General features: G+C 50.0%; 1 protein-coding gene; it reads left to right on the forward strand.

Moving 5' to 3' along the window:
- Positions 1-13,787: 13,787 nt before the first annotated feature.
- CHC_T00003085001 (hypothetical protein) lies at positions 13,788-14,158 on the forward strand. XM_005714143.1 is given in 2 exon segments: positions 13,788-14,024; positions 14,025-14,158. The coding sequence occupies 1 exon segment, from the start codon at positions 13,788-13,790 to the stop codon at positions 14,022-14,024; it is 237 nt and encodes a 78-aa protein (XP_005714200.1). The 3' UTR covers positions 14,025-14,158.
- Positions 14,159-15,106: the final 948 nt, after the last annotated feature.

Raw genomic sequence — 15,106 nt, forward strand, 5'->3', positions numbered from 1 at the left:
GAGCAGCCTCCCCGGCTTCTCTCCATTTCATGATCGATGCCAAGGAGGCATTTGATTTCAAAAAGCTGAACTCTGGGTGCTGAACTCTGGGTACCCTTCTGCCGTCCGGTGGTGCTCCGTTTCCTAAACAGAGTGTAAAATGCTAGCAAACGACTGTCGCAAATTTCACGTGGGCGTCGAGGCGGGGGAGGGCCGAGTTGTGCACATAAAATGGCAGGAGAAGGTACTGTGTCTGGTTTGTAATGTTGAGAGAACTAATGTTTTGATCTGCATGTGCTCGTATTTGGATTTAATTCCACCCTTTCATTGTGCTGCAAGTGCCACTGCACCGCATCGAGTCCATGGAATTTTAGTAGTGTGCATATGGACTGGGTGTGGATTGGTACTTCCTTTAGCCAATGGATTTCGACCAGTTCGCAGAATTACCAAGCATTACAGTGGTTCTGTGTAGCATTCGTTGTGGCGTGCGATTAATTTAATGAAATGATCCGGCCAATAGCGTGACCGCAACTGGTTGAAGGAAAACAAAAGAAAAGAAAAGCGCCTGTTAGGACTGGCCCTGACTCTGTCCATCGACGGGCAACGTCGACGGGCGCAATTCCATACCTGGACCACTTCACATTGTGATCCAGCCTTCCTTTTCTTTTAATTCTGCCACATCCAGAGTCTATATCAGAAGAGTCAGCTCTCGGTCAAGCCATTGATCTTGGATTAGGGGATTTTGGGGCATTTACTGGCATTGAGCAAGATCAATTTAACGGTGATTCAGATAGTGAGGACGATCGCTCTACTGTGCCAGCGAAAGACCGGACAGGACGCAAACCGTCGCTTGCTCGGTATCGCGGATCATTGGAAGCTCTATCTAACGAACTCAGTTGTATTATGACAGACGCGAATCTAGTTCAATCGGGGCTGCCGTCGAGCCTCAAGTCACTTCTGTATGAGGAACAAAGCCGCGTAAGGAGGCTTCAGCGTTCGAATCTGAGGCAAAGTCGTATGGATAGCTTCTGTAGTCGTTGATAGTTCGTTTCTAGTGCGCATTTCGGCCTCGATAAAGTGAACTCTGGGGTTTTCATGTTTTTTATGTTCATGGTATCGCGTACTTCATTCTATAGAGTCTGGTTCACCTTAGAAATACGAAAACGTCGATTCTGGGCCAAAAAGCGGGGTGGCGCCTCACTCATAGTCCTTCGGTTCACTGTACCGAGACAGTTCATCATATCAGGTACGCAGCTTATCGAGACGTTACTCTGTATGCGGTCAGGCGACGGCGGTTCGCTTCGCCGCCTGGGGCTCGCCTTCGTAATACATTTGTGCCCCTTCCCCCCTATCCGCCGACTAGCGGCGAGAAAGGGGAGAGGAGGGCACGGGGGGATTTGAAGTAAAGAAACTACCTGTTTCTACGCTATCGAAGAGATGCCCACACCTCCCCTTTTCTTGCCAGCTTGCGTTGTTCCTCCCCTAATTGTACAAGGGAGGGCGAGGTGTTGACCGGCAAGGGACGTCTACCCGACAGTGATATCAATGAAAGCGAAGGCAGCAGGTGGACGGACCCCTGTGCAACTCGAGTGGACTCTCGAGCGGGGCCAGCCGACTTGGTGACGTAATGAAACAGCTTTTGACGAAGAACCAACACCGGTGGCAACAGTATTATACCTGTCATGCAAAGCATGTTCATCTGCTCAGCCGCAGTTCAGGGCTGTAAAGAGGCTGAGTCGGCACGTCTCTTACAGTACGTAACCGGACTCAGGTATGCTCTATGAAACCTACTGTACTTAATTAGTTTTCCATAGGAAAGTTTTGTTACCTACCACTTTTATTTTGGAAGTCTTCTTACGTACCACTTTCTTCACCTCACTCCCGAACGACTTTCCGGTAGAGGTACACAGTGTCTGGGGCTTCGCAAGTCGTAGCGTAGTGCCCAACTTGACCACAAGAAGAGCAACGCAACTTTCGTTGAGGCGCTGCGACCCCCTGTTTCCGCCGTTTCTTCGGCCGACCTGCCTGACTCGGAACTCTCCATGCCCTCATCTGCCTGGCAATAGGCAGAATCTGCAAATCCACGTTAATGTTTACTTGAGAGGCAAGGGCAGCAGCAGCAACATACTGGCGTTGAAGTGTTGCATGGTGAAAGACAGTCGATGCCTACTTTTGTGCCCAGATGATTCCAGTGTGCAGCCTCCGGGACGTTCGCATGCCGCTCACGTAGATTATCAAACACTAGCACACGGCTAGGGGCTTGCGCTTACGTTTCCCCTTTATAGCGTCGCAGGAGTGAGTAAGATTGAGTTTTCCCACTCTCCACAAGCCGTTGTTTGCCCTGCGGTCTGGTTTAGCGTTGACAATGTATGAGCACTCCTGGGAGGGGCACTGTATACGCAGGCGCCCAGAGTCTGAGTTTTTTACCTTGTGAGATCGGCCCACGGTGGCGCACAGGGCTAAGGATACCATCAAGATGCTGTGCTTGTCAAGGAACGTGCTCCCTTTGATCAACTCATTCCGACGACGCCCGCTTCACCTCTTCATCATTCTAGCGCTCCTAAGAAAAGGGGCTCATAAAAAGACTTCCAAAATAAAAGTGGTAGGTAACAAAAATTCTCGATTTAGTTCTATGGCAGTGTAAGAACAGCTTAGCAAGACGTAATGTGTACAGTATCGCGTCAGCGGCGACGACGTCACTGCTGCACGCAAAGAACTTCTCGAACCGTCATGCTTCTCATGGAGCATGCACCAAATAGCGTGCGCATGTACAGTAGGCATGCCCAATGGAAGTGATTTTCCCTACTAAAGTTGCGTGTTCAGGGACTGAAAAGAAACTATCCCGGGAGCGCCCGAGGCCCGGGGAATTGGTGGCTGCTGCTGGCACTCAGCTACACTCACCGTATAATGAAAACTGATTCCCGACAGAAGGGAATGTGCAGTTTTACGGGGAAGGGGTGGGAAGTACTTCAGTACTGCAATAAGAGGGGTCACTGGCCCCAGTGGGACCAAAGATGAAGGAGGACAACTTTTTAGGGATTGTACAGTACGTGAAAACAGGTTCTTCCGGAAAGTGCTGTACCCGAAGGGTACCCTTGGGAGCAGTACACTTTACCGTAGTACTGTACTGTATTACAGCACGGCATGACTTCATTTGTGCGCTGTGTTTTCCACATACGTAATCCAACAACACTACTGTACATTGACTCTTTCCGATAAAAGATGTCTTCTAGCAAAGTCGAAGAGGAATATACGAAAGACGGTGTTGCTAAAATTTACGAGTACTTCCAGAATATTTTGTAATACAGAAACGCGGACGGCGAAAAAACGAAGGGTACGACAATTGTATTCCGAATGAGGGGACGAAGAAGGGCGCAGTTGGGGAAATGGTAGGGGTCAACATTTCTGCCGAGTTTCGTTGGTCACGGTAAAGAACGACGGGGGTGTGATGCTAATGCCAAAGAGTGTTGGCACGAAGGATAAGTAGGTGCTAAGGGTCAGATGGTTCTAGCCATGTTGCCATAACAACGATGGCATACAGTGCGGCGGTATTTTAGAAATCCAATTCGAGCCATTGTGCTGACGTCATTCGTGAATCAGAATGAATACTGTAAAGCAAACAACAGTACAGTACTAAATCCTTACATCACTTCGATAGACGGGATGCTCTGCAGCTGTAATGTTATATTGTATGAGGAGAAGCCCGAAAAGAGGTACTGTAAGGTTTTGTAAAGAGCAAGAGGGAAGAAACTGTGCGTTCTGGGAAGGAGGACTGTACACTGTAAATATGGGCCCGGTGTTGTATAGCTGTACTGCACTGATGTCTAGCATAAAGTTTACCTCGTGACAAGGTTCACAGCTGGGGATGTGCATGGAGATGCAAAGCGTAAGCCTACATTCCAGACGACTTTCTGATGCAGTACCCTTGGTACTACGTCACCGGCGACATCAACAGTAACCACGGTTACAGTCTGTTTGATAGACAATGGGCGCAGCATGCCGTACGTGCGAGGATTTACTGCACGATGGACATTTGCATGGGGCACAACATGATGGGGTACAGTACGAACTTCACTATTATGGAAGGACCGGCATGGGCTCTTTCCAGAAAGTGTTATCTAGAACCGCACAGGGCGAGGGTCTGGCAGCGAGACCAGGAAAGTCCTGATATGTACAGTAATACAGTGGCGATTGAGTCGGGGGGCGACTGCCTAATTGTACAGTATCTGCAGTGAAAATAAGTCGTGGGTGATCCAACAACGATTAAGACAGTTGACAAAATCAGGGCCGTTCCTAACTCGCAGTCCATCAGAGCGTGGGACATTTCTTCCTACCCCAGGATTATTCTAAGTGTGGCTAGGATGGATAAAAGAGGGCACTACCGTATTGAAGGGTAGCTGGATGTGAACTGTGGAAATGCGTTGGATGGATGACTACCGGTTTCCGTGCGATTGCTGTCCATGATGAGGCGGATGCGCAAAAACCATACCGACCATGGCAGTTTTACAGAGACGGAGAACCCATTCTGTCATTTACGCAGACTTTCTGACGCAAGTGTCAGGCTGGAGTGGAAAATGAATGTGCTGTAGTGTTGTCGAAGGATTGAGTTAGGATAAAATGCGGAGCAAAAAGCACCTCTTTAGGTGTGATGCACTCCACCGTGGATGCGTAACTGTGCGAACTGAGAGCAGGCAGGGCAAGCGGAGCAAGACACGCGGAGAAGGGTGATCCCTCACCGACGTCTTTTGAAAGTATGGACGATAAAAATTCCTCGCCGGGCTGCCCTCGGAATACGTCCAGCAGCGGCGCTCAAAACTTTCTTTTTGGCATCAAGAAAATGCAATGAGTACAGTACAGGAGATCCAATTCACTACAGTATATTTGAATTGCCCAAATACTGTACAGTAGTGGCAGCATGGGAAGAATCGATGAGATGATCCAAGGTCTTACAGTGGTATAAAATGGAGGTTTTAGCAAAATCTCAAAAAAAGAAAGTCACCGCTGCTGGTACTGTACGAACAACACACACATGCTGTATGCGGTTGCGATGGAGGCCTACAGCAGTTCACAGCACATCGGGTGTGGGGCGAGTGCCGAAGGGGTAAGGCGAAGTCCGGCGTGCATCTGTGTATGGACGAGAAGGGTACAGTACAGTACACAGCACTCTGTCCTGGTTGCAGTAGGGTTTTCTTTTGCGCTGGACCAGCGATCTGCTAGCACGTTGATGATGATGATATGGTTCTCGTCCACAACAGTACTGTACACGACGTTGCTGCAGCAAAGACGAAAATGAACTGGCCTGCGCACACCTGTACGACATACCGACATACAGCGACTCTCTCTTCTAAAACAATACGGCGAGCGCAGTAATTATGAAGAGCAAACAAGGAAATCAACGGTGAGCCACGGCACACATGATTACAGCACGGATTTGCATCAGAGTCCCAAAAAGAGTTAAATGAGGGGGGGTCACCGACTAGCAGTTGCGCCAGTGGTTGATCCTCTCACGAGGACCGCTGCGATGTGCCTGATGAGTATCGGTTGTAAAAAACTGTACAGCATCATTAGACAGCAATTACATAATTGCTTGTTTTGAAAAGAGAATAGTGGAACTGCTACCTAACATGCGCAGGAAATGCATTTCCATTATCCTGCCAGTTAGCGCGAGGCATAGGAAGTATTAGCTGTACTGTACTGTGCATATGCAGAATAGGCAAATGCACAGTACTGTACTCACAGTCAAGATGGTTAAAATTTACGGGATACTGTACTGAAAGAACACAGAATTTCAAGCTGTGACAGTTTCGCGCTATAATGTTGGCATACTGTACATGAGTAAAAGTACAGTGCCCGTACTGTGTAGTATGAGGGGGTGCGGAGGAGGTTAGAGCGTATGTTTGCCTCTTAAATCAGGGCATATGTGTTTGAAAATCATGAGAGCGGATATGAATGGCTAGGAACGGCGCGCCGTGCTGAGTTGTGGGATACAAATAGGCGGATCTTTCTCTTAACAGCCACGTGTCTTGATATGCTCCTCTCCCGCGCTACCAGTTTCCGCTAGCACGCCCAACCGATGCTCGAAAGCCATCTCTACATCCCTCCGTCGCTGTGCTGCCCAGTGCCGTACGCGCCGCGCTCGCCCACTCCCACACTCCCACAGCAGTGTAAAGAGCCTTGCAGCTTGGTAGTGGCTTACAGAAACCCGCCCAACCCGCTCCATCTGTCGTAACCAGAAATCGTAATAATGTTTCCGTCCGCCGCCCTTCATGTCATGTGAGCAGCCCCGCTCGTGGAGAGCCCCAGGTCCATCCAATATCTGCATTGGCATTGCTTTATTATTCCCGTCGGGTCTTCCCTCGGAGACGTGCACCTCGATTTTTTTACGCACTCGTGATCCTCTCGCGAGACATCGTTCTGTCGTTTTAGTCCAACGGGCTGCCAAAGCGCTGAAAACTGTCTGTGTCCCTGCCAACGGCGGATTTTGTGGACGGCGGCCAGTGCAATCCGTGCCTGACACTGCTTCACCGGAAAGATTCTCCCCCCCTTACCGTCAACCGAAGGACGAGAATTCATTCATAAAAACTGCAACTAGCCCTGGTGGCCCACTGTTCATAACCAGGTAGCATCAAACACACACAAGAAGGGATGGGGCATTGTACCTGACACCCTGTGCCTCTGCTGTACTGCTGGGCGGCGAAGATATTTCTTCGGATCAAACAAACTCCCAGCTTCACCAACTCGAGTGCTTACCCCCCCCCCCCCTCCCCCCCAAGGTCCAACCGGAAGCGGTCGCCCATCGCATACCCGCAGTGTTTTCAAGAAAATCCGGTACTGTACTGTTCTCTGGATATATGCCCCAATCAATTTCTCTTCTCGCACGACATGCTGCCGGTCTTGACGTCTTGACATGCTGCCCGTCATGAGGTTCTGTCATTTGATTTTTACACAAATTCCCGACGTGTCGCCAGCCTTGTTCCTATCACTTGAAATCAAGTGCTTTACATGTCAGTTTTTTCATTATTTTTGATTGGCCCCCAACCTCATCAAGCGCATAGACGAATCGACGTGCCACTGACACCTCCCCGCCGGCAACAGGTCAAGCACTACAACATCTCGTCAAGTTCTTCCTTCATTTTTCATCCTTCTTCCGCAGAGTACGGCGTGTGTCAAATCTTAGTAATATTACCATCAATGGGAGACATTGACGAGGTACTATTCATGAACAAAAACAATTCCGTCTAATAGGGGCCTTTACGCGTTTTCGCTCAAACAGGTTCAGTAGCTTTGTTCTCGAACGATCTACGCTTTGTGACAAAAAAACATCAACAATAACAAGCAAGCACCCTAACAATTTCCGCTTGCAAACATCCATTCATACATTCATCCCCAACCAGGCCTTCTCTCTCCTCTTCCATCAGTGGCGCAAGACCTGGAAAGCTGCGCGACTCTAAACCCACAGACTTTCGGTAGTGCAGGGGCGGTCGCTTACCTACTCTTCTTACCGCCGGGAACGCGGCCTGTTAGAAGCAACCGGGCTTACGCCACCGAGCTGGTCTCTGCATTTCCTCTTAACCTTCTTGAGGTTCCGCTCAGCCTCCTCCACGCCATCCTCACCACACTTCGTGTCCCGAAGCTCATAGAGCATCCACTTAACCTTCTTGATCTTCTCGCACTTTGCGTCGCGTGCGTTGCCACCAACCCAGCCGATCTTATCGCAAGCACGCACGGCCTTTTTGCGAAGTCTCAACAGCTCGTCGTAATCATCGCACTTAATGCCGCTGACGTCGACATCCTCATCGTCCTCCTCTTCTTCGTCATCGCCGTATGATCCTGAGCGCACACTGATACCGGCCAGGCGACACTTTTTCCGTGCGGCGCGCACACGCGTCAAGCTTTCTGATCGCTCCTTGCAGACGGCTCTGGTCTCCTTGTATTCGGAGTAGGAGAGTCCGGCGTAACGACATTTACGTGCACGACTCAGGCGACGCGGTAGCGAGATGCGACGAATTGCACACTTCAATTGCTTTTCGGCACGCCGGATATCGCGTTTGCATCGCAGACGCGAGCGACGCTCCCTGACAGTCATGTCTTCTCTGCTCGAACCCGAAGCAATGGCAGCAGAGACGAGGAGAGCAACAAAGAGGATGGATATGACGCGGGATGCCATCTCGCAGTGGAGAGGGGGTTGGGGTGAAGGGAGAGGGAAAGGGAGGTAGGAGAGGGAAAAGGTGGGAGGGCAGGTAGGGGAGAGGGTGGTAGAGCGAATGGGGAGGAGTTGTTATCGTTGAAGAGCTGTGATAAGAGACTCGCGGGCAGCAGTGTAAAGAACTGGCAATCGGAGAAGTAGTGTCAAATATTGCTTTCAAAGACGAGAATTTGAATAAGGAGCCCTGGAAGCGATTGACCTAACAGGATTGGGTAGGTTTATATATCGGGGATGATTGGGGGAGAGGAAGGGTGGCACGCGGTAAGCAGAGGCAACCTAAAAGAGAAGCAAGGGCGCTTGGTCCCCCATGATTATGCGACGTAGAGGGAGGACCCGCAGGCGCTCAAGATGAGATATGGATGGATCAGAGGGAATGAAATTTATGAATGGTGTGATAGAGGGTGCATTGTTTTCGCGGGGACCAGGGTAGCAGTGTTGTCGATGTGGTGCAGTGCTGGACTAGAGACGTGACGATGTTGCGTTTTGGGAAGGAGCAGTTGAGGGGTAGAGGGACGGCAGGTTTGGGAAGGAGGGGTCTAGTTTACAGCGGCGTTTGGGAATAGGAGGACGAGGTGCTGACAGAGTGGAGCGCCGTGGCTGCTGAATTGATGGGTAACGAGCCCACGCCCCGAATTTGCTTCCTTACGAAACGCCCTAGGACCCCCCCCATCACAGACCTTGAGCAAACATCTGCTGTAAGAACACTCTCCCTGCGCCAACCCCCACACGCCAGGTGTGTCTTAGACCCACCCGGGAGATGTAAGCCCCTTGGCTTACCCCCCGTGACCAGCCAAGTTGTGTTCCATTCTAGACCCGCATCAGCTCAACCCCCATCAGCTCAACCCCCCCACCCCCTCTCCCCGCAACGTCCTCGACAGAGACCACGCTACCCGTGTGTCAGCAAAACTACCTGAGAGAAGACTGCACGCACGCAAGGCCTGTCAGGGCCTCCATCTTTTTCCCGCGACTCGGCCACCCACGCGCACAACCCTCGCTCTGCCTCGACGGTTGCTCGTCTCTATGCGATACAGCACGGAACTGGCACTTGTGTCCCGAGGCCTTCTGTCGATTAACACGCGCCCATCCCGCTTCCCTCCCACCTCTGCTAACATAAAGACTGCTTCCCATCTCCCTCGCTTCTTCTGACCGCCCCACACCTACCCGGACAGGTATCGATGACTGCCGCTCATCACGGCAGTACGTTAACGGTTAACCCATCCCCGTGACGCACTTATTTCGATCCAGCCCGATTCTCGCCAAACGTTTCCCTGTTTCCTCTCCCCAGTCCCGCCATGTCTGCTGCCGATACTGTACAATACTGTACCGTTGGTACCTCATTGCTGCATTGCATCTAGCCATTCCCCTCCTGCACTCATCTAGACCCTGCTTTTAGTCCCGGCCCTTTCCTTCGTATCCCTCGGGACGTGCTTCCGTTATAGATTGATTTGTGTACCTTCGAGATCGAGTGCGCAGGTACACAGTCTCATACGCTTTGAATTTTCAAATATCATAATTTATTTCTTTCATCTCGTCTTCGCACCCAGCTTACCGTGCCTCATCTGACACATGCGTCCTCTACCCTTTCAGTGTTGCATATCTACAGTCTGCGTTAAAAACCGCACTGTTTGTACTTTTCCTTCACATCACTATGTACTTTTCCTTCACATCACTATGTAATTTTCCTTCTCCCGCCACCCTAGATACGTCTTTGAAGCTTTTCACCGTACTTCCGAAAAGCACCCTCAACCCTCCGCCAAGCAAAAACGTGTTTGCCAACACCCCCGCAAACTCCTCAATTCTATCGCTGTTCATCTGTATCGCCAACGATTCCGTTCCCCCCATCTTCCCGCCACTACGCAGCAGCCACCCTCCATCTGAGTAATTTAGACGGACCCTGTCGGAAACTCTACCGCTCTGGTGTAGAAACGTCACCATCACGCCGACCCAAATAAACCCACCCTCAGTTAGCACCTTGACATACTGCATGTTCGTTATTTCCGTTGCCCGACATCATCCGCCCAGCATATGTAAATGACGCATTTGCTTCCCGAAACAGCAGTTCGCACGACCTCCCAACAGGGCACTTGGATTCATCTTCAGGTCGCTTCCCGCGTGACCTTGCACGTGGGAATATGGATGCAAAACTTCACCGTGAGACAGACAACCTCGCCATATTGTCCTCCCGCCTCGATTCGCAACGGCGAAGAGTTCTTTGTCTCTCAGGATGGCCCGCGTGCGTTGTCTTTTCTCGGCAGACACAAGCCGGCTTGCTCTCTTGCGCCCCGAGAGTGGGCACGGTCGTCGCCGCTGGCAGTGATTGACACAATGACAGCATTAAGAAATAGTAAAATTAGACCTCACCCTGCACCAATCACAGCTTCACTCACACCGGACAGACTCACCAAGGCTGAACACACGAGTATCTTTATTTACCTGTTGCCAAACTTACCGCACCCGTATCTTTCCTGCACATTTTTACGACCTCCCGCTCCCACAGACTACCGTTCCATAATTTTATCCATATTTATACTTGCCTCCTTCTCCCTTTCGCAATCATGAAATCCACGATGCGGCGAGAATCTATCAATGCCGACGTCTTAGATAGCAATAGTCCATGAACATGCCATGTTCCAGCATGATTCTGGGCCCTTCCATAACATATTGGACTACTGCTCTCGTCAAGCGTGACCGCTCTTTCCGCTCCTAGCCCATCCGTGGATATTCTTGCATTGAAAGTCTACCCGTCTTGCGAGGAGTGCCCGAGACCGCCAGCTGGAGCAATGTATAACTAGATTTTTTACCGGTGGTTATGTCTCGCTGCATTCTCTCCCATTGTCGTGTCGAAAGCAGCTGCCATTTTTCTCCACCACACAATGACTCTTCTTCTATTCTCTCATCTTGCTCCTACGCAATGTACCATGCGATGAACGGTTGCCGACTTTTTCCGATGTACTTATTGGATGACGAAGGAAAAGATTAATCGAAGCACTACGGCGATATGGCTATGACACGCATTTCCAGCAATTGCAAGCTGCATTATGTACAGTACGGTAGTTCGTCGATGATGATGCCTTGACGCACCCACAACTTTGCAACGCCTTGAGAGAAGCTGTCAAAATCTTGACTGATTGCAGCGCAAGTTGTCATCGAATCGCATCCATGTCTGGTGTTCATTTCACTGGTATAATTTGGGTAATGGTGTATTTTGGGCACTTTTCAACCCACGATCCTCTGCCCTCCCCGCCTTCCACAACTATGCAGAGTCCATGTCTCACACACACACATACACGCACCCAGCACCTGGACAGTAAAGTTTTTTCCTCCTCTTCTCTGTCCGCCTCCTGGCTCGACGGTGGCGGTATGCCGCCGGAAATGAGAGCTCAAACCCTCGCACACAAGTGACGAATCAAAAAGAGTAGAGAAGAGCGCGCTAGCCGCGCAAAACGCCTTTTTCTATAATTGGGAATATGAAAGAAAGCAGTAGACGCCCTCAAAGCATCGTATGAGTGTTAGAAGCATGAAAGGCGTGGCTTTTCTGACGTGCAATGCCCCTCAGATGCTCTCACAGCCTGCGAGATGTGGAAATGTGGACAGTAAACACACACTGGCTATCAAGGCACGCGGGCGGCGTGTGTCAACAAGGTTAGTTGGTGAGAAGGGAAGTAAGGCGCCTGTTGGAAGAGAGGAGGTTGTTCGCAATTTAGAGAGCAGTTTTTGGACTTCTCTGGATGATATTTCCTTAAAAAAGTGGCCTAGACGTTCTCCACCTCGTCGATAAGGGAGGGAAGAGAGTACTCGTGCAGATCGGCAGCACGTCGCGGCGCGGAGTTCGCTGGGATTGTCGCAACTCCGATGTAAAGTATTTATGTGGGTACCCGAATTGTGCCGGATGGCACATGGAGCGGCCAAAAATTAATTTTTTGGTACCGAAAAACCGGCCAGTGGAGGGGTAAAATGACCGATTTCTGGAAAATCCTTAACGTGCCCAAATTATACCAGTGAGAAGGGTACTGTTGCGATTATCTCAACCGCCTGGCACCGAGCAACCTGTTGGATGGGAATCCTCCCTCAATTCCCTTTATTGCTCCTGTAAACGGTTTCGCGTCAACTTCATGTTTTAACGTTGTTTTCGAGAGCATGGCGTTTACAGTAAGAAATGAAAAATACCTGTACAGTACTTGCTTCAACAGTGACACCGGCTTGCTAATATACTGTAGGTGTGCTGACGCACATGGACGTTGGTCGTGCTTGTGTCAAGTTTCTGAGTTCCCAAGAATTTCAAACGAATGACTCTCTGTTCTACACCTCAGGGCCATACAACAGCGCCATTGCGACTACAAGTGGGGAAGCGCGCGTAGTCACCAAACTGCTTGAAGTTCATACGAAGCATAGATAGACACAGGTCCCTCTTGCATCCAGACCTACTGTACCTAATACCAGAGTCGAAGGGAACATTCTCCGGTAAGTAAGCTGCATCCTTCACATCGTTTCCAATGCGAAGTCATATATGGATTGAGTGCTGCGATAACTTATGCAGTATGTACTGTACGGGTACGAGCACTTTCATCTTTTTCTGAACTGCAGTTCGCTGTCTAAATATCTTTGTGTCAGCAACATAACACAAGCACGCGTGACTGCCGGTGACGAAAGATAATGTGCTTCCAAAAAGCTCGAATAATTCCCACATCTTCTCTTAACGCTGAATTTTCAGGGTTGAGGTTTGCAATGTGCTTTGCAGGACACTTGGTCCTCCATGCAGCAAGAACCTTCAGGAACGGAATGGATTTGAATCACAGTCCACATGGGCCGCCATTTCCATTGTGAACGGCCTGCACCCGTCGACGCCCTAGATTCTAGGAACTCTTTCAGCACCGCCAATGCCCACGCGGCACGTACAAGGAGTGCGAGTTGGCCACCATCGCTGTCTGCGTGAAATTCTTCTCGGTCCATGGTCTGTGAAACAATGCATATGGAGAAAAGACATGACTTTGAAAATTTTACAACAGCGCTATTGCTTTCCAACACAATAAACACAGAGCCGTTGCGACAAACGCTTCAATGAGTGCTCTCGGCATGAACGAATACATGATCAGTTCATTGCAACAGCCTCTCATCGGAGCGGGCCGACTTTCAAACAAAAGTGCGTTCACGACAGCTGTCTCTACGTCGACCACTCACGATTCCATCCCTGTGATGGACAAGCTCACAGCCCAGCCATGCTGTAGTTTTTACTACTTGCATAGCTGTGCGACGTAACTCTGGTTAATTGGACGACAGCTTTCTGCTTTGACAAGTGCACTAAACCCGAATAGTACTTTAGGATTTTCCAGATTCTTAACGAGACTCGCGCGACGCAGGCTTTTTTGAGGAAGACAGCGTTTGAATTGCACATTCATGTATCGAAGAGTTTAAATGCATGTGTCAATAGGAGAAACTGCAGAAAAAACTTAAAGGGACAAAGAAGTGCAGAGGGGAATGGGTGCGGCTGCTTTTGACAGGCATCTCACATGTTTGTGTGGTACAGTAATGTGCGTACACGCACACATGGCAAGAGGTGCCTGCTTTGGCACTCGGCGGCAGTCGAGGCCAGGAGAAAAGGGGCATGGCGGTTGTGGTTGGGTGGGCCAGCAGGAGGAATTGCGCTCGGAGAGAAGGAACGAAATGGCGGGGTGTCGCGAAGGGAAGAGGGGCGCGAAGGAGAGAGGGCAGAAAGAAGCGCGAAGGGGTGCAGCGGAATGTTAGAAACAGAGCTCCCGGCGCTGGAAGGCGCGGCGGCGCGGGTAGGGTAAGTAGTATAAAGGAACAAACCGGGCGCGAAGGAAGAAGAAAGGGGAACTGAACATCAGGGGAATTCCTGAGGAGTCGAGTGGATTCTCGACGAGCGGAGGCTTGCACCGGGTGGATTCCCGCCAACGGCCTCTGGACAGCAATAAAAACTTGGTTTGACAGTACCCTTGTACTTAACCTATTGCGCAGAATAGTACCCTTCCCAGTGGCTCAATGTGGGACGCATAAGATGTTATGAAAATTTTGGGATGGTTTCAAGAACGAAAGTAGGAAGGGTAGGAGTCAAAACGAAAAATCCTACTGGAGCGTGCGGGAAATCTCGATGTTAATCTGCACGCATGGAACCAACGAAGGAAATGGATATTATAAATCAGGCTTGCGATTCTCGAAATGGGAATCTGAAATTCAGGGTTGATATCGCATACATGGCATATGCGCCAAATACAGTATCCTGCCAGCGGCCATCGTTTTTGCTTTATCGAGAGGCACCTAGCTGGAGCATTAGGAATGAAGTAGCTCTGCATTAGCGATATAAGTAGATACGTTTGCGGATAGATATCAAAAGAAAACAACGAACAAAAAGAACAGAACAACACAGTGCTTTAATTGCGCAACCAAATCCTAGTGCAACTAGTCCGGCATAGTCGAAGGCTCGAGAGGGCGTCAAGCATTGACAACCGAGCAGTGAGGAGACTGTTGAACCACGCGGCGACATACTTCGCGTTTGAATCTTAGAACCTCGCGCACGGAATCAGCCCATCCAACTCGACACCCCTGTCTCCGGGCAACGGTGACTTGTTGCATCCGCTGCCCTTCGGTAGTCTACCTTCCTGCTGTACGCGGCCCGTTTGTGGACAAACCGGAGAGACCAACTCTTCCCGACAGTTCCCGTCGTACGCGGCACGCGCTCTCGGAAGGGTCGGCTTTTCAAGATCTGACTCGACATTGAAGTCAGACATATATTTACTTCGGTAAATATTCTACCAACGCAGAGAACAAATTGTTACGGTTTTGACACTCGATAATAGCCATATTGTTGAAATACATGTTTTAACAGAACAGGTACCATTCTGGAACCTATAATTTCTCAAAGGCGTCATCATCACTAACTACTGCATAGTCATCTACGGCTGC

The sequence above is a fragment of the Chondrus crispus genome, genomic scaffold (genome assembly GCF_000350225.1).
Source record: "Chondrus crispus Stackhouse genomic scaffold, scaffold_171, whole genome shotgun sequence".
Taxonomy (NCBI): domain Eukaryota; phylum Rhodophyta; class Florideophyceae; order Gigartinales; family Gigartinaceae; genus Chondrus; species Chondrus crispus.

Coding starts and splice junctions, on each gene's coding strand:
- CHC_T00003085001 (XM_005714143.1), top strand. CDS start 13,788: ATGGCGGTTGTGGTTGGGTGGGCCAGCAGGAGGAATTGCGCTCGGAGA.